We start from the raw sequence: 26,141 nt of genomic DNA on the forward strand, positions 1-26,141 counted from the left end.
TTGCAATCCATTGCAGTTAGGTTCCAACTCCATCTCCTGTGGTAATTCTAGGGAGTCACCTAACTGGACATGAGCAAGCACTCGAAGTAGAAAAAACGGTTACTTATCTTGTAACTGTTGTTCTCCGAGATGTGTTGCTCATGTCCCACCTATCTCCCAAATCCCACCTGTTTCCCCTTTGTCAGAAGACTCCAGCAAGAATGAACTGAGAGGGTGGAGGGCCAGCCCAGGTATATATGCACTGAAAAAATGGTGCCACACCAGGCGGCTCCCTGGCTGGCCTGACGGATACTGCTAAGAGAAAAAGCTCTGGAATCTGTGAACGCAGCACGCACACACCTAACTGGAATGGACATGAGCAACACATTTCTAAGAACAAGTTATGAAGTAAGTAACCTTTCTTTGTTTTGGGGTTGTTTTTTGTTGTTGTTTGTTTTTCTTAACCAGGCTATGATACAGCTCTCTGATAGGGTTGCCAGATGGTTGAAACAAAAATACCGAATACCCGCCCCTCCCCCCCAAAAAAACAGGAAAAAAAATCTGTTGGGGGGGGGGAGTGAGTGGGGACAAAAGTTGTCGAGGAAAAATCTGAATTTCAAATGTGTTAAGCTCTAGTCAGTGCCCCATCCTGTCACCTGCCCATCATGTCTATGTACCTTCAACATTCCCCATTTCTATCTTCTGTCTTCCTGTACCTATGGTGACCCTTTGTATTGGTGTTCTGTGGCACCTGCCTATTCACCTAACAGGTACCACAAATGGAACTAATGGTAGAAAAAATAAGATCCTCTTGACAACTGCTTCTCTGTTCTGATTCTTTAATTGCTTAATGATGCAGTGGATACCTTTCTATATCTCAGCAGCCTTTGAACCAGTTGGTAACATTCTATGCAGAGGTTGCTAGTGTGTATGATCCATGACATGGCAGGGGCACCACCATCTTGGAATACTGTGGCACACAATGGGTTGGGTATAAGAGGTGGATTACTAGAGCTAGAAAGGTTTGCTATAGCAAAAGCACAGGGCCTTAAATGACTTCATAGATCTAATGCTGTGGTTCTCAACTGGTGATCCATGGTAATTTTTTTTCGGTGGTCCACAGTAACATTGTCCAAAGTCACACGGCGTGGGCAGGCACCAAAAATCTGTTAGTAAGAAATACATTTCAAACCAAAATGTTCGTTGTCTGCTCTTTTTTATCATGTCTCAAAAAGGAGGTGGTCCACGAAAATGTTTTGATTGGCCTGGTGGTCTGTGGACTGAAACGAGTTGAGAACCACTGGTCTAATGCAAATACTAAAGAGAAGTGTATTTGTGGGATTTTCCCCTCATCTTTCTCCTTTGTTTCTAAACTTGCCCAACTTCCCACCTTCCTATGCCAGGAGTTTCAGCTGTATTTTTTCTAGCCTTGCCCTATGTTGTTAGTAATCTGGGTGGCTTGTGGCCTGCAATGAGCATCAAGTGTAATTATTTGAGCTTTGAAGGAATGCATGGGGGCTGTGCAGAAATTTCAGTGGCACGTGTGCTAGTGATGCAGAAATAGAAAGGACAGCATGTTCTTAACATAGGTTTGTGGCAAAATAATGAAAATACTGTCCTCTCAATAGGAGCCTATATGAGCTGGTTTTCTGCTTCACAGTAAAGACCTCTCAGGTTTTGAACATAACTGTAAATGCCATACATTTCAGGCTTTCCTTCTCTCACACTGGTCTTTCTCCAGTTACATCTCGTTGCTCCCCTTGTCTCCTCCTTTTGGTCTTTGCACCTCTTTCAATGCCATCTCCTATTAGGTGTCCCTTGTTAGAGAAAAGAGATGGGACCTGATTATAATTAATGTAAATGGGATTTTTTTATTGGGGTGCAGAACACTGACCTCGTGATTCCTAGCTCCTGGACGAACTAAATACAACGCGAGCTGTGTAGCATGATGGGGTTTCCCTAAATCCTGATTAAGGATGTAAAAATGTATAAAAATAGTAACCGTGTAACTGATTCTATCGGTTATACATTTAAATGTATTATCTGGGCATGCAGGGGTAAGGAGGGAAGGGTGCTGGAGGCCTCCTGGCTGTCGGCCCCCAGGGTGCTCCCAGCTCCCACAGGGACTCCCTAGCAGAGTTTAACCCTTAACAGGAATCGATAAAGTATCAGTTTATTAACTACTTAACCGGTTAACCTGTTATATCCCTAATCCAGGTCTATACTAGACTGGAAGGTTGGTGTAAGGTACACAACTACATAAATAATGTAGCTGGAGTCGATGTATCTTAAGCCAAGCTTGGCGCTGTATTCACAGTGAGGGGTCGACAGCAGCTTTTGCTTTCCTTACTCTTTGCAAATGCGAGAAGTAGGGGCACACTGCCAGCATTCAGTTTAGTGTGTCTTTACTAGACCCACTAAAACAAATGCTAGAAGATTGATCTCCAGCACAGCAAGTGGAGACGTGGCCTAAATTTAATCCTCCGCGCCCCCTCCCCCCCCCCCCCCACCTCTGATGGATCATGTAAAACATGACTTGTAACTAAATGGTTCTGCTGAATGCAAGTACAAAATCTCTCTAAAAATCAGCAAAAATAGTACAAAGGAGCCTTGATATTGCTACCATGGCCTGTTATGTAGAATGGAATGTATGTGTTTATCTGTTACTTTGAAACACATTTCTGAGTTCACCTTTTGTTTGTGTTCACAGAACAGTTACATCTCCTCTGGGTACAATACGGGAATCCCAGTAAGCTTCTGTTGTTCCTTTTTATTCTCTCCAAATTCAGCCAACTAGCACTTTATTGCCTTACGTAAGTGTGCCCTTTGCTCAGACAATTGCACTATACCTTTTTAAACCCTTATTTATTTGTAACAAATGGTTACAATTGGGATTAATCTGACAGATGTATGTAGCAGAGCAAAAAAAATTTTAATAGGCTAGTATTTCAGCATTTTTAACCAGAGCTATGAGTGTCCTTGTTAGAGATGAATGAATGATTCACAATGAATAAATTAGCTAACAAATTTAGCTTCTTTTTCTGGTTGGAGAACATCTTCAGGAAGGAGCTGAGTATATACAGATAGATTACCTTTGAATATCAACTATATTTTATATATGTTTGGCAGATTTGCTGATGCAAGATTTTTACTTCTGTAGACTGAAACTGTTCTTTGTAAATATTCAGTGTTGATCTGTGGGGATTATGTTTGATAAGCCTTTTGGTAATTCTGTTCTCATTGGGTTACTGAACAAGCACTTCTGGCATGAATGTCTGGGTATGTGACTCCAAAGCTAAAAATGTAAGAACTGTCATATTGGGCCTGACCATGGCCAGTATACCATTTCTGACATTGGCCTGTAGCAGAGCGTCAGGGGGAGTGTATGAACAGGGCACTTATGGAATGAACCAACATTGTCCTCCACTCCCCAGCCCCTAGTAGTCAAAGGTTTAGGACTGTACTGAGCATGGGGTTGTGTCTCCCTGGCCATCTGTGCTAATAGCCATTGATATCTTCCATGGAGTTACCCTTTTATTTTTTTAACCCCCTTAAACACTTTTGGCTACCACCACAACCCATGCCAATGAGTTCCACATGTTGACTGTGTGTTGTGTGAAGTACTTCATCTTGTTTGTATTCCATCTGATACCTGTTAATTTAATAAGTATCTCCTGGTTTGTATATTGTGAAAAAAGGTAACTTCTCTGTTAGGGATGTTAAGGACTAGTCGACTATAGTCTGTCAATTAGTTGATATCATACAGGCAGCAAAGGGGAGGCATAGGGTACTTCAAAGCAGTGATGTTTCAAAGGGGCAGCCACTGCACAGCTGATCTACAGCTCAGCTATGCAACACTGCCCTTTTAAAATGCTGAACCCCAGCTGACCTTGGGTTCCAAGTGGCATTTCCCCAGAACCTGGGTCGGTTAGGGAGTCCCAGCTGATCCCAGGTTCTGTTGAAATGCTGCTTGGAACCCGAGGTCAGCTGGGAACTCCCCAGCTGTCCCTGGGCTCCGCAGGCATGCAGCATAGCGTGGATCTCCTGCTGGGAACTCTTGTACATTTCAAAGCAGGCACCTGCATGTAGGCTGGAATCAGCGGATTTCCCACTGGTCCTGGGCTGTATGCAGAGTTCCACATTCTTCCTTTGAAATGTACAAGAGCCCCAGTGGAGGAATGCAAAAGTGTCTATCGACTAGTCGAGTAGTCCATGGAAATTCCATTGACTACTCAACTAGTCAGTTAACCTCAATTTAACATACTTATCCTCCGTTTACTTTTTCCACACCATTCAGGATTTTTGTAGACTTTGATTATACTTTTCCATTGACAGCCCTAACCTTTTTAGTCCCTCCTATAGAAGCTGTTACCTACCCTTTATAACTGTTGTTGGCCTTCTCTGAATCTTTTCCAGGTACATTAGATCCTTTTTGAGATCGGGCAATCAAAGCTGCATGAAGTTTTCAAGATGAGTGTCCCATGGATTTATGTAGTGGTATTGTATCTTGTCTTATCCTTTTCCTAGTAGTTCCTAATGTACCCTTTTGTGGCTGCTGCTGTGCATTGCGTGGAAGTTTTCAGAGAATGATCTATATTTGGTAGCAGCTTATTTGGAACCCATTATTTTGTGTGTACAGTTGGGATTATTTTTTCCAATGTGCATTACTTTAGTACTTTGAATTTCATCTACCATTTTGTTGCCCACTTACCCCGTTTTGGTGAGATCCCTTTGCAGCTCCTTTCAGTCTGCTTTAGACTTAATTATGTGAAGTAATTCTGTGATTGTCTGCAAACTTTGCCTCTTTGTTAATTTTATTTCCATGTTATTGAGTATTTTGAACAGCACTAGTCCCTGTACAGATCCTTGGGAACAAATGGTCAGTTTTCACAATAGAGAGAGAACAGCAGTTTCTTATTTAATCAGTTACCAGTCCATGAGAGGACCTATGATTTTGTCATGAACAAGTCACAGGCAATAAGTAAAATTGACAAATTGGCATCTGGCCCTGATAAAATGGGGAGAAACAGGAAGATTCAGCATTCTGCCCCCACTGTGTACAGCAGCTGGGAACTACAGCCAGCATCCTGGGAGATGGGCTTAGATGTTCCCTGACCTCAGGTATTCTGGGCCAGATTGACTATGCTCTAGGACACAGGCAGTCTGTGGGCTGGGACTGTGAGACCCCTGATCTAGTCCAATTAGGATGATAAACTAGATTTAAGATTATTATACACAGTACAGGTGGTTTATTCAGGCTGTATATTGTCAGAGGTACTATATAACTGACTAGCTCCAATACTCTGAATTAGATTTGAGTCTTTATATTATGGTTGCTCATAGTAATTAGTGAGTTATATAATGACTGCATGGTAGCTCCTGAGTGACTGCACAAGCCCACAGCTTCCAGGGAACACTGCAAGCCACCAATCTGTAACAGAACAAGTTAAGACACTGAATTAAAAAAATCATTCTGAAACCCGTGTTTTATTTGGAAATAAGTATTTTAGACTTGTAACTAAATACACTCCATTCATCATGCTCGAAGGGAATAACACATTTATGCTGTACTGCTGAGGCCTGTGAAACTTCTGTTGCCATCTCTCATTTTGAAAGTGAGAAGTCCCCAATTTAAAGATAAAGCCCCTCTGGGGTGCCTTCTTGTTTTTTATAGAGAACATTCTCTTTTGATTTTTTGAAGTCTTCATTCGTTACTTTCATTCTGCGTTCCCGCAAAGCCATCAAACCAGCTTCTGTACAAATTGCCTGCCAAAGAGAAAAGTTGATATTGCTAATTCAAACCACATACATTACTAAAGCTTTCAAATATAATTTTCTAGGTGCCAGTGTAAACTGAACACTGGCAAAACCTGCTAATTACGTATATTATTAAGTTGTGAAACTAATAACTCTAGAAATCAATTTCTCTCTACAGCTGTACTGAGTAGTTTTTGTTTCTGATCCAAGCAGTACTTGCATGCTAATAGGAAATCAACTTTTACAATATAACACTAATAGGAAATCAACTTTTACAATATAACACTTTTCCAAAGAACTAGCTACATTTAGCACAATCCCTAACTCTGATCTACAACAAAACAGAAGGCTACATCTACACTGGCAGCTTCTTGCACAAGTAAATTTACAGTACAGTGTTGGAAAACAGGGCTTCTTCCAGAAGTTATTCATCGCCCCATGAGGAATAAGCCCTCTTGTGCAAGAGGGCAGTGTAGACAGGCAACATGAATTTCTTGTGCAAGAAACCCCTATGGCTAAAATGACCATCAGAGCTTTCTTGCACATCCATGCTGGAACAGTTTTAACAGGAAAAAAGACTGAGGACACCCCACATCAGAATATCCTTTGGGTTAAAAGTTATGAGTGACAATCCCCCAGCTAGCTGTTGTGGAGCTTGCTTAAGGCAACCCAATTGAGTAGGCTAGCTCTGAGCATGCCCAATGGTACTGTCCCACAGTAAAGTTTGGTGGAGAAATGCCTATTTTCCAATGACTACTGCATCATGCTGGGTTTGTGTCTGCAGCCTCATTCCCAAGTACATAGGGTGCAGCAGCAAAGAAGGGACTGATTCAGGCATTTAGAAGACGGTCATTTTTGTGAGTCTAGCCCAGACTTAATTTTTTTCAGACAGCAATACCGATGGTCTCTCTCATGCAGCAATACTCACTGAGGCCTGACAGCTGCATGTGGTTCTTTATTGTGTCTCCTGCAGCTCTTTGTAGTATATATTAAAACACTGGTTTTAATTAAGATGCTTTTATTATGTTAACCAATTATAGTTCTTAAAATCATACTGCATCAATCATTTGAGAGAGAATATACAAGTAAATGAAACAGTTCATAGTGCTGTGGCTCTTTTGGGTGATGTTGATTGTCTCCTGCAGCACTGAGGTCTGAGTATTGTTATTCTAATTAATGATAAAAGGAGATAAAACAGTAAAAGCTTTGAAAGACTGTCTCTTATAAAAACAAGAAATCTGAGGGCACCTTAAAGACTAAAACACATCAACGAGCTCATCTGAAGAAGTGGGTTTTTTCCCACAAACTCATGATACTAAGTATTTTTGTTAGTCTCTAAGGTGCCACAGGACTACTTATTTTTAAGGTTACAGACTAACAGCTATCCCTCTGAGAATGACTCTTATAGTCATAGAGAAGGGGCTGCTTATTTGGATCACAGTGTAATGTTAATTCACTCCAGATATTACACCTTTATCATAACTGATGTTTAAAAACTTAATCAGCACTGGTGCACCTTACCTTAATATCTGCACCAGACAGATCATCTTTAGCCATAATGAGCTCATCTAACGTTACGTCATCTGCCAAAGTCATCCTGCTTGTGTGGATCTGAAAGATACGCTTCTTGGTCTTTTCATCTGGTAGTGGGAACTCAATTTTCCTATCAATACGCCCTGTGGGAAGGAAAGGCAGTTAAGAGATTCTGGATTGAATCAGTGAAGTTTGAAGTGCTCTGTCTCCTGAACAAGTACAGAATAAGCTGTTGCTATTTCCCCTATACACTGCCATATTCTCAAAGAAACTGAGGTCAGAGGATAGGTGAGAATATGAACATGGTGTGACAGTTCAATGTTTATGCAGTGTTGCATGCAAGACAAAGTGGACAATTACTGCCCCAGAATGTTTAAATGAGAGAGAACTAGCACTGGCCTGATACGTTCCTATATTTAAGAATTGACAAACTAGTCCATTATCTTGTCTCAAGCCATCTTAAAAGGAAAAATGTAAGAAGCTCACAGTAGTCCTACGTGGGGTAGCTTCCTTAGAGCTTCAAGTATTTGGAAAGTAAGAAGTGGTAGTGGGTTTTTTACAATAGCAGATCTGTGCCCATCTCATCTTTTGTGGCCACTCAGTTTTACATCAGATTTTTTATAATATTTTTCAAGGAAAGAAATAAGAATTGTACCATATAGATCTTCAAAACAAACAAACCAAAACATAACCATCCAGCCCAAACTTCTCCATCTTCTATTATTAAATTCCAACCAAACAGGATAGTTCCTGCATCATATCCTGAGGGTTGCCACATTCAGGCTGACAAAAGGAAGGAAAGCAAGTTAATAAGTAAAAAACTTGCCAGAGAGAACATCCTAACACCCGCTCTTTTCCTGTCTATAACAGGCACCTGGTTAACATAAGTGAAGCTTAATACTTTGAAATGCTTAGACTTATTTTTCAAATTGCTGAATTCCTTTGTATATAAGTATTTTAGTAACCTTAAAATTTACTGGCTTTATCAAAAACAAGCACTTCATGTTGTATTTCCATTACATTAAATGCTTAGTTTTATATTTATTATAAAGCAGCATGCACCAAGGCAGACAGAATGGTAGGTGCCAGGATTTTTGTCTTTGAGCATATATCAGCCCAGAAATTGTGGAACTGGTATTCTATTTTTCAATAATTGTACCAAAAATATGCTTCTGAACTAAAAGGAAGGATAACGATTAGGAAAGACATTCATACCAAAGACATCCTACATGATGGTGGGCTAGATTTACAAAGGAATTTAGGTGTGGTGAGGTTAAGCATCATCACACCTACCTTTTCAGCACCTAGAAAATCACATGGATTCTCAAAGTCTGAGACAGGTGCCTTAGAATAGGATTCACAAAAGCCAGCATGCTAGGCTGCTCCTCTGCAATGGGTAATGCCAGGACAAGTGGTATATCCTCATCCTACCCCTCTCAGAGTTCAGCACCTAAGTCTGGAGCACAAATAGGCACCTCCCACTGCTTAAGATTCTCAGTGTAAATCTTCTCTTAGCAGCTGGGGCTTAAGCCATTTTGCAAGGAGCTGGGGATGCCAGGACCCCTGCTCATAACTTTTAGCCCAGTGGTCAGGGCACTCTGCTACATCTTAGGTGACTCCTTTGATTCCCCTCCCATTTTTGTCTAAGGGAAAGAAGGGATTCAAACAGGGATTTGCCACCTCTCAGGTGAGTCCCCAACCACTGGATCATGAGTTAATCTGATGTAGGGCTCCCTCATTTTCACCTACTGAAGCTGTTGCAATGTGGATTCTTGCTTTGTTGCAGCCTGCAAAGCTTGGGGCTTTCCCCCACACCCCACTTTAGTGCCCTCCCTATGTGGCTGGAGTGCTAGCACCAGCTCCCTGCTGCTAGGAGAAGGAGTCTTGAGCTTTGCTGCCTGTGTCAAGGCAAGCTGCTAGCTCCCGCTCTGCCTGGTGAGGGGAGGAAGTGACTCTGCACTAGGAAAAGCAATGCAGGGAAGCTCTGTCCCTGCACTGCCTTACTGGCTTCATTCCATTGGCTGGGAATCATGGCCAATGAGAGTGGTGATGGGGCAGTACATGCCAGCACAGAATGGCACAGAGCCAGCTGTGTAACTCCCTTAGAGCTGCCCAACGTAGGCGGCCCCAATCACTTGCCCTTTCCCACACACCCTTTTCCATCCAGATTCTACACCCCCAAAGCCCATTCCTGCACACATCCATCTGCCCAAATCCTGCAGCCCCACCTCGATCCCCAGCATCCCCCTCCCACACACTGAACTCCATCTTAGAGAGCCCGAGAAAATCTACTAGCCCCAGGGCCCCACAAGAGACAATCCAGCCCTGAGTGGAAGCTCTGAGACTTGGTGCCCTTCCTCCCCCAAAGGAATGGAGTGTAAAGGGAACCCTGGTGTCCGGAGTTGCATGAATGAGGCGTCGTCGGGGTTTGTTTGGTTTTTTTGCTGCTTATCAGTTGTGAGGTGGGTTTTTCTTCTCTTACTTGTGGTCTCCAACCCAGCAAAGGTTCCCCATCCTTGCTAAACAATCATTATGCTTGTTCTCGCCCTAGCCCAGTGACTCATCATTTATGCCTGGCTGAACAGCCTCAACAGGTGACAGATCCTTCTTTGACTTCCTACAATGATCTATCTAAACTGGACCAAATTGTGGAAAACCCTCCTCTTTTAGGAGAGTCCTTCTTCCTCATGGAAGAGCAGACGCATTCCCTAGACACAGTGGAGTTTTTCTGGGATACCTCCCATAGTCTAGACATAGCCACTTAAGAGGAGTGAACTGAACTAAGGGATATCCCATGAGTACCCTACCCCCTGAACTAAAAAGACAGAGGGAGGTGTCCTCCCCTCCAGCACTTCCAAGTATGAGAGGGGAGCTCACCTATAGGGGCCTGACCTCGAATGCAGGCTGAAAGCCACTCGCTACCTTGGGCCCCACAGGCAAGTTAGAAGAAGATAGGTGTTCCTCAGCCTGTTTCAAACATTGATCTGGGGTGTTTGCAACTGGATGTTTAGAGGAAGGCTGCTGCATTGCACATGAGTATAGGCAGAAATGCAGGGAACTTTTACTATGAAAAGTTAAGTGCTTATAGTGTTCTGGGGCAACTTAGCAGGGTTTCTGTTAATCCCAGTGGGATTTAATTTGGGGATTTAGGCCCCTGCAGGGGTGAATAGGCACCTAAGTTCTTTTGTGACTCTAGCCCTTATTCATTATGTCTCAGCTCCCCATCTGAAAAAAGGAATATCACTTCCCTACTACAGGTGGGTGTTTTCAAGAGGACTGTTTTCAGGAGAACTGGTGCTTTTGTACTGCTAAATCAAGATTCCTTCTAAGACATAAAATGATTATAAAGTGTATGAAAGCTTTCTATAAAAGGCAGAAATCAAATTCAGTACCTAGCACAAAGTTTTTTGGAGGAAATGCGACATCATAAAAAGTCTCTTACCTGGTCTGATTAAGGCTGGATCCAATGTTTCTATTCTGTTTGTGGCCATGATAACTTTCACATCCCCACGGGAGTCAAACCCATCCAATTGGTTCAGCAACTCCAGCATTGTACGCTGTATCTCTCTTTCACCGCCAGAATTTGAGTCATATCTTTGAGGAAGGCCAAGAGAAAGAAATGTAACCAAACCAATAAGTATGAAAGTGGAAATGCATACATCCCAAAATGTGTAAATATATTCTCCTATTTCTAACACTTGGATTTTTAGGGTGATAATGGGCTGCTTTAAGGACACCTTAAGCTGTGAAGTATGTCAGTCCCAATTAAACCTTGCTGCATCTTTAAAACAGTACATCCCAGATGCAAGTTGACATTAGTTCAGTGTGACATAACGGCTCACTCACGTGGATCAATTTTATTGATTTCTACAGTGAAGAGTATTACAATAAAAAATTATATAAAAGTTCTGGAAAGTTACTGTGCACTGATTTTTACCATAATGCTCCCACGCAGTTAGTTATTTTAAATTTATCAAAATTTAAAAAGCAGATTTATAGAGCCCAGTATGGATACAAAATTTATATCCGCATCCACAAAAATGAACAGTGGATATCTGCAGATGCGGATACCAGTGGATATAAAGGAAATATCTACAGATTTTCAGGGCTCTACAGATTTATATAAATAAAGACAACAGAAAAATACATTTAAGTAATAAAATGTAGTACTCCGCTAATGCTGGAGCCACAATGAACTTATTTGTTACTCAAGCCAGCTTTTCCTGGTTAAAAGTGATTCATCATTACTATAGTTGGCCTGTTAGGCGCTGCTCCAGCAACAGCTAATTTTTGGCATATTTTTTACATACACACACAAAAAAAATGTAGAGTTTTGTAGAAATTCAAATTTTACTGTCAAAAATGTAAATTTTATATTAAAAATAATGTAATATTAAAATGTCAGTGTTGAATTTGTCCTTTCATCACTAACTCACACAAAAAGAAATGTTTCAGATAACTTCTGTATTGTTCTTGGCAAAATTACTGTATTCAGCATTGGAAACTTGAATTCAATACACTACCTCTTTGTACCAATGGCGTCTATTTCATCAATAAAGACGATTGATGGAGCATGCTCCTCAGCTACACGGAACAATTCACGCACAAGCTTTGGTCCGTCACCTAGGTACTTCTGAATAAGCTCAGAGCCAACAACTCTCAGAAAGGTTGCTGAGGTCTGGTTTGCCACTGCTTTGGCTAGTAACGTTTTACCTATTATCAATTGTAAAGAAACACTGCAGTGAGTTTGCAGTAATAGTTATTAACATTAAGAAAAAATGCTCATGAAATACAGAACAGGGCTGAGGTACCAAGTATAATTACATTAAAATTATAACTCAACAACTAAGATTACAACGCTGAGTGCCACAGTGCTTAACTTTTAGGTGCCTAGAAAAATCACAGAAACAACACTGCGATCCACAATGACTGAGTTAGGCACACAGATTTCCTAAGCAATCAGTAAACAGGACTATGTAGTACTTTAAAGACTAACAAGATGGTTTATTAGGTGATGAGCTTTCGTGGGCCAGACCCACTTCCTCAGATCAAATAGTGGAAGAAAATTGTCACGACCATATATACCAAAGGATACAATCAAAAAAATGAACACATATGAAAAGGACAAATCGAATTTCAGAACAGAGGCAGGATTGGGGGGGGGGTGTAAATGTCTGTGAGCTAATGATATTAGAGGTGATAATTGGGGAAACTATCTTTGTAATGGGTAAGATAATTAGCATCTTTGTTGAGACCTAGGTGTAAAGTGCCAAATTTAAGCATGAATGACAGTTCAGAGGATTCTCTTTCAAGTCTGGTGTTAAAATGTCTTTGAAGCAGGATGCAGGTAGTTAAGTCCTCGAGACAATGCTCTTTCTGGTTGAAATGGCAAGAAACTTTTTTCTTTGTGATCCTGTCTAATATCTGTTTTATGTGCATCGATTCTTTGATTTGTTTTTTTCATATGTGTTCATTTTTTTAATTGTATCCTTTGGTGTATATATGGTCATGCCAATTTTCTTCCACTATTTGATCCGAGGAAGTGGGTCTGGCCCACGAAAGCTCATCACCTAATAAACCATCTTGTTAGTCTTTAAAGTGCTACGTAGTCCTGTTTTTTGTTTTAGCTAGACCAGACTAACAAGGCTACATTTCTATTACTATTCTAAGCAATCAATGTGAGGGTTAGGTGCCTTAAAACATTATCTAAAGAAGCCAACATGCTAGGCAGCTCCATGCTAGGGGAGGATCCTGAAGGCAGGCATCTACCTCTGTTTAGTGAGCCATGAAAGATGACCTGCCATGTTGAGTCAAACAGCTAAAACATTTCTTGCGGGACATGACTGGTGCAGGGCTACCATACCCTCAGCCTCACACATCCCAAGTGAGTGTCTTAACTACTGCACTGCATAGTCAGTTTCTCTCTCTTTCTGGCCCAATGCCTATTTATTTATCCACAGAGGAACAGTCACTGGGCCAGGGACAGAGTGAGAATTACTTTAAGTCCAGTAGTCTAGGGATCCACATGGGAGATGTGAGATGTAGGGCTAGTCATTTATCCACAACAGTATAGCTTCAACTACAGAAACCCCACATCAGAATATCCCATAGCTCAGAAAACAGAGCATTTTTCTGTGAGATGGGAGACCCTGTTCAAATCCTCTCTCCAGCAGATGGGGGAATTAAACCTATCTTTGACACCCCCCAGTGAGGGCTCTAACCATTGGACTAATGTTTAAGGCAGGCACCTCCTCCTTCTCTAGGAAGGCTCTGAACAGGGCCCAACTGAGGTGGTGGCCTCTGAAAAATGCCTACTAAAATGGGCTGGCTACACATGGGACTTAGGTGGATGAACACCAATCACTCTAGAGCTAATGCGGGAGATTACTGTTATGTAGGATACCTGTCCCAGGTGGGCCATACAGAATTACTCCTTTGGGTGGCTTTATACCCATCTCTTCGTAATATTCAGGATGGGTGAGAGGAAGTTCCACAGATTCCTATATCGTAAAAACAAGTATTAAAGCATTTTACAAATACTAATTAATCCACACAACAGTCACTTGAAGTAATTGATTATTACTGCCCCCATTTTAGAAATGAAAACACTTAAGGCTGAAAGAGTGCCCAACCACATGCCAGATGACAAGTCAACATCAGAGCTTAATTCAGGAATTCTTGATTCTTAACCCAGTGTGCAGAGCGCTAGAGGATTACTGAACAAGAGAAATCTGGTTTCCTCAATGTTTAATTACCAAATATTAAGATCAACATTTTCAAAAGTCACTAGTACAAGTGACTCAAGTTGGGCACCCAAAATACAAGTGCCTATTGCAGAGGGCACAGATTCAGCACTTTCTAAAAATCAGGTCTCTTTAAAGCAAGGTAAAATAGAGGATACCCAAAATCATTATCACTTTTGAAAATCTTGATAATTGTAAAAAATTGCTAAAGCTAAGAATTTTAAATGTACAAAATCCCAGCACTCTCAATGCTATCTTGGGTTTCACAGCAACTGTGGCAGTTAAGGCACAAGTTTTTGACTATCATATAATATATCTTCCTGATAATAGGTGCCGAAAGAGCTCTGCTTTTTAGTTAGACTTGTGAATACCTTAATTTCTTGAATCTGGTTGTCAAGGCCACCAATGTCAGCATAAGTCTCCTGAGGGGCTTTCTCCACTTTCATTACGGTAACTAAAGGATCTGTGTCATCCATCAGGACTCCTATAACAGCATGAACCTAGTGCAAATAGTATTCCAATATCAAATATTAGTAAAATATAATTGATTAAAATGATTTCAGTAAATTTCATGCTATTTTACTAAAGATAAAACAAAAAGCTACACATGAATCCACAAATAAGTGCGCTATATGTTCACACAATGACATGGAACACAAAATACCTATCCTCAGACCTCACATTATTATACTTGTGTAACAGATACCAAAAACAATGGGGTACTGGAACATGCGCAACACTCCAACTTCATATGATGAGACCACTTACCTTATGATTAAGCAAAACAGAGCAACCTGGTTCTAGGAGATCTTTGTCCACAAAAGACAGAATACTGACATAGTGCTCAGATCCCACTGATGTAGACACTATAGCGTGATTGTCATCAATGATCTCCTCCAGGGTACCTACAGACATTGGGGTTCCTCTCAGATCGTCCACCTTTGATCTCTCTTCCTGCAAGAAACAAGCAATAATAAAGTACTAAACCCAGAAACAAAAAATTAGCTTCTGCAAAACACGTATTATACTGCTTTAAACATATACACTAAAGCAAGAACAACTACCTGTGAGTGAAAAACATGATTTTTTTTTTTACAACTATTTGAAGAAAAAAGTTTTTTCTGCCCTATGTGATGTGGTATGAATCCCATGGTCCTTTCCCAAAGCAAAGAAGGATAGGAGCTCTCTTTTTGGGGGGCAGCCAAGAAGCTAAATCACTTGTTTAATCTCATTTTACTTTATGCTTCTGTCACTTACCCTATAAGAATGTATATGTATTTAGCGCATTCCTTCCCTCCTTTGCTGGCTGACCACCTTAGGAGTTCTACCTTCAGAGACTCACTAAGCAAAACCATATGCCTCACCTGTAATAAACTGTACCCATATTCAACTCACTAGCCCAATCCCTAATACTCCCAAAAGTAAAGTCCTCTATCCTCTGTTCTTCAACTAGGAGGAGCTCAGTAAGGAGACTACACATTCTATGCTTTATTAAATGTAAATTAAATAAATATTAAATATTTAGCCTGTCTAAAGTTCAGTGTCTATTTCCAAGTCTTGTGCATCTACTAATTTATATTGCTTACTATTTTACTTGTGAAGATCTAGGTTAGTAATATCTCAGCTTTAATAACAGTGTAATAATTGCCTCTAGACTTACCTCTTGCTTTTCTTCCAAAGGTTTCATCTGTTCCTGATTTCTGATAAATTCTTCCTCCATAAGGAGGTAGTCTTTTATTCGCTCTAATTTCAACAATTTGAGTCTGCACTGTGTGTGAGGTGTCACTGTAATGAAGAAAGTAGAATCACTGTATATATGACTTTCATTTAAATATGGTTTACATTATTCAATAGTTGGCTGCTAGTAATTGTTGGCCAAATTGCTATCAACAGGCCAGTCTGAATCATTACCCCTGGGCCTGTAAACTAAGAAATCCACCAATAAAATTTTTCAAATTACTAGTTATTTAAGTGAAAGTTTCTAACCAGATTTTCTTTCAAATGTCATAATTACCTTCCACCACAACAGTCTCTGCAGCTTGGCATGTGTTTGAAGTACTTTTTAGGGAATGCTATAGACCACAAGCATCTCTCACACACACTCACACTCACACACCAAATTGTTTTAGCAGGCTATCCAGAAGCCAGGCTCATGCTGGGTTCAGGACCTCCCCCCACTGTGGCTCTGCATTTAAAGCGTATTAGGAGCCAGGTAGCCAGGCTCAGTTCCAGCTCCAGGACTGGGAGCTCAGACCCACCCTAGACGGGGCAGTTGCCACCCCGCACTGCTGCCTCTTTATCAGAGGCAGCAGCACTGGATGACAGGCACCCGGTCCGCAAGGGGAGCTGGTTTTTAAACCGGCTCCCCTCACAGACCAGCTCCCTCCTGGCAGTCCATGTTACTACCTCTGATACAGTGGCTTCTGGCCCCACCTGTGGGGGACTATAGAATAGTCGACTAACCGATAAGAATTCATGAGGTTACTCAACTATTCAATTAACCGATATTTAACTTCCCTACTACTTTTCTATAAATCTACCTAACCACTATACAGGGTCTTCAATGGCACATCAACAGATGAGTCAATACTCCCAGAATCTAACAGGCTAGGCAAGGGGCTGTATGTATAGTTGGGTTATTTTCTCCAAAGTGCATTACTTTACACTTATCCACATTAAATTTCATTTGCCATTTTGTTGCCCAGTCACTCAGTTTGGTGAGATCTTTTTGAAGTTCTTCACAGTCTGCTTCTGTCTTGACTATCCTAAACAGTTTGGTATCATCCACAAACTTTACCACCTCACTGCTTACCCCTTTCTCCAGATCATTTATGAATAAGTTGAACAGGATTGGTCCCAGGACTGACCCTTGGGGGACATCACTAGTTACCCCTCTCCATTCTGAAAATTTACCATTTATTCCTACCCTTTGTTTCCTGTCTTTTAACCAGTTCTCAATTCACAAAAGGACCTTCCCTCTTATCCCATGGCAATGTAATTTACACAGGAGCCTTTGGGACCGTGTCAAAGGCTTTCTGAAAATCTAAGCATACTGTATCTACTGGATCCCCCTTGTCTGCATGTTTGTTAACCCCTTCAACGAATTCTAATAGATTAGTAAGACAGGATTTCCCTTTACAGGAACCATGTTGACTTTTGTCCAACAAATTATGTTCTTCTACGCTCACATAAAACAAAGCAAATCTAAATGCAAAAAAATAGATGTTAAGGACTATGAGTAAGCACCTTCCCCACAACGCTGCAAAATTTAATACTGTATCTCTTATGAGTTCATCTGTTCAGATCCTCTGTAAGGGTATGTCTACACTACAAAGTTAATTCGAAACAGCAGCAGTTATTTTGAATTAACTTTAATAGTGTCTACACAGCCAAACCACTATTTCAAAATAAATTGGAAATAGTGGAGCCCTTATTTCGAATTTGGTAAACCTCATTCTACGAGGAGTAACACCAAATTCAAAATAGCTATTTCGAATTAAGTGCTGTGTAGACACTTAATTTGAAATAGGGGGCCTCCAGCCCTTCCCAGAGAGCCCTGGTGGCCACTCTGGACACAACCAGGAAAACTTACTCTCCTCCCCCCAGCCCCGGAGCCATTAAAGGGGTGGACCCTGGCCACAATTCCTGTGCCAGCTTCAAGCCTGCCAGCCCAGAGTCAGCAGTGGCCACCAGGGCCCCTGACCCAGTGACCCCAAAACATGAGCCAGCAAGCCACTGGCAGCCAGCCCTCCATCACTCCCCAGGAGCAGTCTGCCAGCTCCCAGGAGCCTGACAGGGGCTGGAGAAGGCAGGCATCTTCCTGGTCCACGGTGGAGACCATGGACTTTAATCAGCTTTGGGGCGGGGGGGGGGGGGATACTCCCAACATCCATGATCTCTGCACTAGATGGAGGAATGCAGCCGTCTATGGCAGGATAGCTGCCAGGCTGGCCACCAAAGGCCACATGCGAACCCAGGAGCGGGTTAGCATGTAAGCCAAATTGGTCCAGTGAGACCCCAACCCTGAGCTTCCCCTCCCCCTTCTTCCCCTTGCTTCCCCCTTCCAGCTCCCTCCTCCCATGTTTCCCCCTCTCCTTTTCCCCTCTCCCACCTCCTTTTCCCAGTCTCTCAAGAGGTTCATCCCACCTCCCGTTTTGTTCAATAAACCCAGTTTCTGTTTTTGAATAGACGTGTCTTTTATTTGACATCAGGAAGGGGGGCTAGGGAGGGCTTAGTAGAAGGACGTGAGGGAGGAATGGGGCACGAGCCCCTGGTGGGGAGGACTGGGGAGGCTCCGAGGGCTCCTTGGGGTGGACACTCTCCCTCAAGGCCACCTGGATCCTGACAGACCCCTGATGGACCCCCCCCAGATGGCAGCCTGCAGCAAGCGCAGCTGGGCTGATGGCAACGACCCCACGAGATGCACCGGCGTGCCCAGGGGCAGCTCTAGCTCCATGTGGCCAAGTGCTGTGATGTCCTAAGTTTGGGCACTCAGGGTACTGCAAGATAGGGATGCTTTGCTGTCACTCATCAAGGTAGACAAGCAAGCGGGGAACCCTGAGAACTGTCTGTCCGGGGTGGGGGTAGGGTCCCTTTAAGCACGGAGCTCAGTTAGCCTCAGGCAGCAGCCCCACACACTAAGTCCTAACCTGATGCCCTGTCGGCACTGGTTCCGGCCAGCCTTAACTTTGGTTCAGGGTCCACTCAGTGTGGATGTGCTATTTCGAAATAGTTTTTGTGTATAGATGTGTTATTTCCAATTAGCTTAATTCAAATTAAAAAAAAAATTCAAATTAAGTTAATTCAAATTAGTGTAGGGCTACGTCTACACTGGCCCCTTTTCCGGAAGGGGCATGTTAATTTCAGCTATCGTAATAGGGAAATCCGCGGGGGATTTAAATATCCCCCGCGGCATTTAAATAAAAATGTCCGCCGCTTTTTTCCGGCTTTTCTAAAAGCCGGAAAAAAGCGGCGGACATTTTTATTTAAATGCCGCGGGGGATATTTAAATCCCCCGCGGATTTCCCTATTACGATAGCTGAAATTAACATGCCCCTTCCGGAAAAGGGGCCAGTGTAGACGTAGCCTAGTAGTGTAGACATACCCTAACAGTTAAATACCAGCTATACAACAGTCCATTTGTCTGCTATGTATGTGTGTCACTGTCCTACTACTAGACAGAATCTGAAATCCAAACATATGTGCACATTTTACAGAGTAAATCCTTCTGGTCTTATACAAGACCAGATTGCCGCTAATTCAGATGAATACAAGACTTATTTTTGTTGCCAAAGTCTTTTCTGTCTGGTAAACCACTTCCCAGCTCCTAAGTGCATGAGATTGCCAGTCACTGACTGCAGCGTTAGGTAAAAAGTATTTCATATTATTCACAGGGTCTTCCCCACTTCTCATTTTAGACATTTTGTTTTGAGTGCAAACCCCTTCCAGGGTATGCCTCTAATAGGGGCCCACCCCAGATTGACAGAGTTGCAGGAACCTGCACTTGACCAAACCAGGGAACCTGTGGGAGGTGAGTGCTGACCCTGTTATAGCCCTAATCAGCAGCCCTCAGAAAAAATATTAAGAATTAACGGAGATAATTTTTAATAACCTTAACCAAACAACAGTCAAACTGTTTCTAATAAAATCTTTACAGTGTTACCTTTGGTTTACAATTTAGTCATTTGAGTTTTAGGCCTAATCCTGCAGTAAATTATGCACTATGCACTCTACACCCTGATGGAGCTTGTGGCAGGATCGGAACCCTAGATTAGAAATGTAAAAGCTCCACAGGCCCCAATAAAGCAGCCCCTGTTTGTGGTGGGCCCGCTGGCTGTCCCTTCTTTCCTTGCAGGTTACATGCTGGCTCACCTGGTGCAAGCCTGGTGGGGGCTGCCAAACCTACTTTCAGGGAGCCTTTGCTGTGGGCTCTGCAGTATAAAGCTTTTTTAAGCATTATACTGCAGAGTCCACAGCACATGTAGTCATGATTTTTAGTCTCTACACAGTTACACTTTTTAATACATTTTTACATCTCTACCCTACATCCCACAATATTATAAGAGCCTTGTGAGATTGTGTTTATTTCTCCTACACTTACCCAGTGGGAGTTTGCTGGCTGCATCTGGTCCCTTTGTTTTCTTCTTCTTTTTCCCCACTCTAGTTGGAACTGGGGGTTCATATTTCTTCTTCTTATCCTTTTAAGCAAAAAAAGACAAGCACCCTCCCAAATCAGAGCTGCTATTACAAGAACAAGCCACAGAAATCCACCACAGTGCCAAACTTAAAAAGAACTAAATCTGACAGTTGAATGACAATGCAAAAAAGGAGAAGGGGGGGGGGGTGGGAGGGAAGGGAAGAGGCATGCCCTTTCACCTTCCCTTATGATGTATAACATAGAGGGAGGCTTTAAATAGCATTTTTCCTGCTTACTTCTGATGAAGGACTTTGCTAATTTTTTGGAGAACTAGAAATCTGATGTCATGGGAGGTTAAACTGTAAATCTTCTAGGTCCCTACAAGTGAGGCTTAAGAGAGAGAGAGAGGAGGTGAACTCTCAAGCCTCATCTACATTAGAGACTCCACCACTGCTCTCCATACTGGTATGATAGTGTAAATTGTAGCCTGGGAAAGCATTCACACTAGCCATCCAATTTCATATAGCGCACTGCTCCTACAGTCAGAATAGATCACTCTGCTTTGTTGCATCAGCACAGCACTGCAGAGACTTATCTCAGTGTTATTTTATGTCATAAAGGAGCAGTCAGTCTTATACTTTGTTTACAGTTTAATCTACATCCAAATTTATTAAACTCAGCTGTCAATTTGTATGCTTATACATTTGCCTGCATAAACAGAATTCTAGCTCACAGGAACTATTTTCTCTTCCTAAGACACAAGAAAAAGAGCAACATTAGCTGGATTTTTAAAAATGAATATGCACCCATGAGCCCCAACATATGCACATAATTGCTGATTCCAAAATCTGCAGGCAGATACCTGATTTGCAAAGTCAATTTCTTTTTGATCTAAGGATGTTAAGGACTAGTCGACTATCCGATAAGCAAATGCTTACTGGACAGTCCAGTCGACTAGTCGATCCCCCGCCCCTTGCTGCTTCTATCAGACAGAGGCAGAAAAAAGGGTGGCATTTCTAAGGCATGTTCAAGGCATTTCTAAGTGGCAGTGCCGCACGGAGTCCCAAGCTGACACTGGCTCCGCGGGGCACTGGGCTCCATGTGTCGCTGCCGGTTTGAAATGCCCAAGCTGCTGAATGGGGGCCTAGGAGATTTAAGCAAAGGACAAATGTTAGGGGTTTTTTGTACAAGGAACAAAACATTAGTTTTAAAACCCACTAATGAACACATTGGAAGTAATCATGCAGTTCACCCTATGAAAAGAGGACAATTACATTTTTTATTAACATAAGAACAGCCGTACTGGGTCAGACCAAAGGTCCATCTAGCCCAGTATCCTGTCTGCCAACAATGGCAAGCACCAGGTGCCCCAGAGAGGGTGGACCGAAGACAATGATCAAGCGATTTGTCTCCTGCCATCCCTCTCCAGCCTCTGACAGACAGAGGCCAAGGACACCATTTTATCCCCTGGCTAATAGCCTTTTATGGGCCTAACCTCCATGAAATTATCTAGCTTCTCTTTAAACTCAATTATAGTTCTAGCCTTCACAGCCTCCTCTGGCAAGGAGTTCCACAGGTTGACTACACGCTATGTGAAGAAGAACTTTCTTTTATTAGTTTTAAACCTAGTATTACTTACCTTGTCATCCTTCTTGCCACCCCCAGGACCATGTCCACCACTCTGACTTTGACCCTAAAGGAATACAAAGATAACACCCAAATGAATGCAAGCACACTATTTGTAACAAGAACTCTACAAATCTTGAAAGATTTAGACTCTTGCCAAAAGAATATGTATTAGATACCTCTAAACAAACTGCTGGTAAATCCTAGAATAAATCAATCTTCTCAAGCAGGAGAGTTAATGAAGTAAATTGAAGATTGGACTGACCAAAGGGTAACGAAGATTACTTCAACAGCTATGTTTGGAACTCATACAGCATTCTGCTATCTTTGTGCATAGTGAACTAAGTATGCCAGGAATATGACAGTCCCCTATTTCTAAGGCCTGTAAACCACTGACTTGTCAATAATACAACTAATCACATAAAACTAGTGTACTAAAGATGTGTACTTTTGTAAAACTCAGCATAAATCACCAGTTTCCACAAAAGCACAAGGAGGGGGTGAGGGGGGGGATTACTCAAGCCTCAATGCTGAAGTGGGGAATCCAGCACCCATTGCTCATAGTGACTGGAAGCTTCCTGGGTCTGGTGCTGTCCACAGCATCAGGGAGCTGCCAGGGTTGCCCCCTGACAGCTCCAAATCACCATCCCATGACTGGAAAACATCACAGAGATCTCTGAAAGTCACAGAATTTATGACATTATCTTACCCTTCACAGACACAAAATATTTATTAAACAAACTATGTTAAGTCCACAGGTTTTTACAGGACACTTCATGTTTTTAGTGAGTCAGACTATAAAATGGGTTAGCTTTTGCTTATAATTTAAGGCAACAAAACTATAAAGCTATGTATTTTTAATTGTACATTGTATGCTTAATACACTGTTGTCAGCTCTTGGGGTTTTAGGTGATTTTCTTAAAGCACCAGCTACTAGAGTCATATGACTCAACTAGAGTCATCTCAGCTGCCATTTACAAAAAAATAGGTTTCAAGACCTCACGATCGTGAACAAAAATCTGAAAATGTGACTCAAGTGTTGACTTTAGGCTCCAACACTATGAAGCATATACAAAACTGCAATAAATTTAATTTAAAATTCTTGAGCTTTTTAAAGCACTTGTGATTTTTGAACACTTTGCCTTGGCAATACCCTCCACACCAGTGGTCCCCAACATGGTGTCTGTGAGCACCATGGCTCCTACTGGGGCATTTATGTGCGCCTTCCTAGTGACCAGGGCCGACCTGAGCCATTCTTGCGCCCCGGGCACCCAGCGCATGTGTGGCGCCCACCCCGGGTGCGTGGCACATGTGCGGCGCCACCCCCAAGCGCCTGGCAGCCCCAAAAGGTTGGAGAACACTGCTCCACAGCGTCATTCAATATGTCATAAGCAGATCTCAAAGTGCCGTGTCAGAATTAGCTATTTTTAGTATTTAAACAGATTAATAAACGAACTGGGGGGTGTGCAAAAGGTGACATGACCTAGCACCAGCTGAGTTTGTTTTTTTCTCCATTTTGCTAAATGCCAGGCCGGCAGACAGGCGAATAAGAAGGGGAATCTTTTCCGTCTCCTTATGGGGTCGCGGATACCTTAGGCAGGCAGCTTGTGGCCTTGCGATGGCAGGTTTGCCATTCCCACCCGCTCGGATTTCTCCCGCGCCTTCTAGCCGCGCAGGTCCGGCTGGTCTGCGGGCAGGTCGGGGGTCTGCCCCCGGCCCCTTGGGAAGGCCCTTGCCGGGACAGCACTGTACAGGGGAGAAGTGAGTCTGCCCCCGAGATGGGTAAAGAGCCCCCCTGCGCCCTCCTCGCTCCCCCCTCCCGGCCAGGCCCCGCCCCGCTCCAGCCCCTCGCTCCTGGCCAGGAGGGACGAAGCGGCCCTAGCGGGGGATGGGCGATGACTCCGCATAATCCGGGCCGGCAGGGAGGGGAGCCAGGCCCCGCAGGCAGCGCCGCTCTCCAGACTCCCCCGCGTCCCTCGGTCTCCTGTCGGCAGCCCCGGGTTAGGGCTGGCGGAGAAACAGGGCGCAGCGCTCACTCACCATCCTGCGCCCACCAACCGAAGCGTCGCGGTGTACGGGAGCCGAGAGGGGACAGACAAGCCACCGGAGGCGGGGCCGCTACGGAGCCATGGAAGGGCCAAACGCGACAGCGGACAGAGCGAGAGGGCGGGGCCTGAGCGTGAGGAGGAAGGCAGGGGATGGGAACAGGAAGCCTGCGCCCAAAGCTGCGGACGAAGGGCGAGTTGGAGCGGTGCGAGCGGCCGGCCACGTGACGCGAGGCACGCTCTTAATGACGCGAGGCGGTGGCGGCCGTAGCAGAGCAGCTCGTGCTGCGCGTCGCCTGGGTGTTTCCTGAAGGGCCGCTCCTGGCCGCGCGCGGTCCCTTGGCCGCATTCGCCACTGCCCGGCAGCCGGCCAGCGCTCGGGATTGCGTCCGCGGGGTTAAATCCCTGGCCGTGCTCCCTGCTCCTGGATCGTTCTTGCCACAGCAGTGCACAGGTGAAGCTGTAGAGGGCTCTGTGTAACTAAAGTTCGCTATGATGCCAAAGAGCAGGAACCAAGTTCAGGCTTGGTGCAAGCAGGCACCAGAACTCTAGACCCCGGTGGAGCTGTGCTTGCTTACACCAGGGGGCTGTGTCTACACTGGGCCACTTATTCCGGAAAATCAGCCGCTTTTCTGGAATAAGCTGCGAACTGTCTACACTGGCCCTTGAATTTCCGGAAAAGCAACAATGCTCTACTGTACAAAATCAGCCGCTATTCCGGAAAAACTATTCTGCTCCCGCTCGGGCATAAGTCCTTATTCCGGAATACTGTTCCGGAAAAGGGCCAGTGTAGACAGCCCAGTAGTCTTTTCCGGAAAAAAGCCCCAATCGCGAAAATGACGATCGGAGCTCTTTTCCGGAAAAGCGCGTCTACATTGGCCACAGACGCTTTTCCGGAAAAAGGGCTTTTCCGGAAAAGCAGCCTGCCAATGTAGACGCTCCTTTTCCGGAAAAACTGAAAACGGAATAGTATTCCGTTTTAAGCAGTTCCGGAAATTCATGCCAATGTAGACACAGCCAAACAGAAGCTTATGTTAGGATCCTTGATGATATTGCAAAGTCATCTAACTTTAATGTGGAGACTGCAATTGTGAAAGTAGTCCAAAACCCCTCTGAAAGAAATGTGAGCCGTGAACAATCATGTGAGCAGCGTACAATCAGTCCACAGTGGAAAAAGTGAATAAGGAAAAGCTGTTCCCATAATATAAGAACTACGGGTCACCAAATAAAATTAATAGGTAGCAGATTTAAAACAAACAAAAGGAAGTTTTTCTTCGCAGCATACAGTCATCTTGTGGAACGCCTTGCCAGAGGATGCTGTGAAGACTAGGACTATAACAGGGTTCAAAAAGAGCTAGATAAGTTCATGGAGGTTAGGTCCATCAATGGCTATTAGCAAGGATATGTAGGAATAGTGTCCTTAGCCTGTTTGTCTGGGAATGGATGACAGGAGAGGGATCATGTAATGATTACCTGTTGAGTTCACTTCTTCTGCGGCATCTGGCATTAGGGTTGCCAGATGGTCTCCCAAAAAATACTGGTCACCCGGTATTTTTTTGGTCGAGCAAAAATAAAAAAAAAAGGAACGCGGGATAAGCGGAAATCACAACCCCGCCTCCCAGCTGGGATGGGGCCGTGAACACCGCTGGGAGCTTGTGATTGCACTGAAGCCTGGCAGGGGCGGGGCTGCCCATGTCAGGCTTCCCTCCAGTGTTCATCCGGAAAAATCAGAGAATACTGGACAATGCACGTGTCCGGTATTGTTTTTTTTACCGGGCTGAGGGCTCAAATACCAGACTGTCTGGTAGGATACCGGACACCTGGCAACCCTATCCGTCATTGGCTGCTGTCGGTAGAGAGGATACTGGACTAGATGGACCTTTGGTCTGATCCTGTATGGCCGTTCTTATGTTCTTATGTACAAGGAGGCAGCCTTGAATTGGAAGAAGCTAGTCAGCTGATTGGAGGAAGATGATAAAAACATTTTTAACCCTTATCATGCAGAGCAAGCGAAATGCAGGACAATGTAGCACTTTAAAGACTAACAAGATGGTTTATTAGATGATGAGCTTTCGTGGGCCAGACCCACTTCCTCAGATCAAATAGTGGAAGAAAGTAGTCACAACCATATATACCAAAGGATACAATTTAAAAAAATGAACAAATATGAAAAGGACAAATCACATTGCAGAACAGGAGGGGGATGCAGGGGGGGGGGGGGGAGGAAGGAAGGTAAGTGTCTGTGAATTGATGATATTAGAGGTAGGGAGAGTGGGATGTTTGTGAGTTAATGGTATTAGAGGTGATAATTGGGGAAACTAT

At 43.4% G+C, this 26,141-nt stretch overlaps 2 protein-coding genes across 4 annotated transcripts in view; one reads left to right on the top strand and one right to left on the bottom strand.

Annotated features, from left to right (window-relative positions):
* The window catches only part of NRDE2 (NRDE-2, necessary for RNA interference, domain containing), a 68,663-nt gene extending 63,355 nt beyond the window's left edge, over window positions 1–5,308 (top strand). For 2 of the 3 annotated variants that reach the window (XM_006122346.5, XM_006122347.5), the window contains exon 15: window positions 2,690–5,308. The gene's annotated coding sequence lies outside the window, so the exon portion shown is untranslated. The remainder of the gene's footprint in view (window positions 1–2,689) is intronic. The other variant, XM_089778386.1, reaches the window with a different exon arrangement.
* A 139-nt stretch (window positions 5,309–5,447) lies between these two features.
* Window positions 5,448–23,969, bottom strand: PSMC1 (proteasome 26S subunit, ATPase 1). Its single transcript, XM_075926726.2, has 11 exons — window positions 23,815–23,969; window positions 21,788–21,841; window positions 20,113–20,209; window positions 15,673–15,797; window positions 14,781–14,966; window positions 14,384–14,512; window positions 13,673–13,769; window positions 11,793–11,982; window positions 10,712–10,863; window positions 7,258–7,412; window positions 5,448–5,745 (listed from the first exon to the last, which is right to left on the bottom strand). The coding sequence occupies exons 1-11, from the start codon at window positions 23,815–23,817 to the stop codon at window positions 5,611–5,613; spliced, it is 1,323 nt and encodes a 440-aa protein (XP_075782841.1). The 5' UTR covers window positions 23,818–23,969; the 3' UTR covers window positions 5,448–5,610.
* Between the last annotated feature and the right edge of the window lie 2,172 nt (window positions 23,970–26,141).

Source organism: Pelodiscus sinensis, chromosome 5 (genome assembly GCF_052426305.1).
Source record: "Pelodiscus sinensis isolate ZL-2025 chromosome 5, ASM5242630v1, whole genome shotgun sequence".
NCBI lineage: Eukaryota > Metazoa > Chordata > Testudines > Trionychidae > Pelodiscus > Pelodiscus sinensis.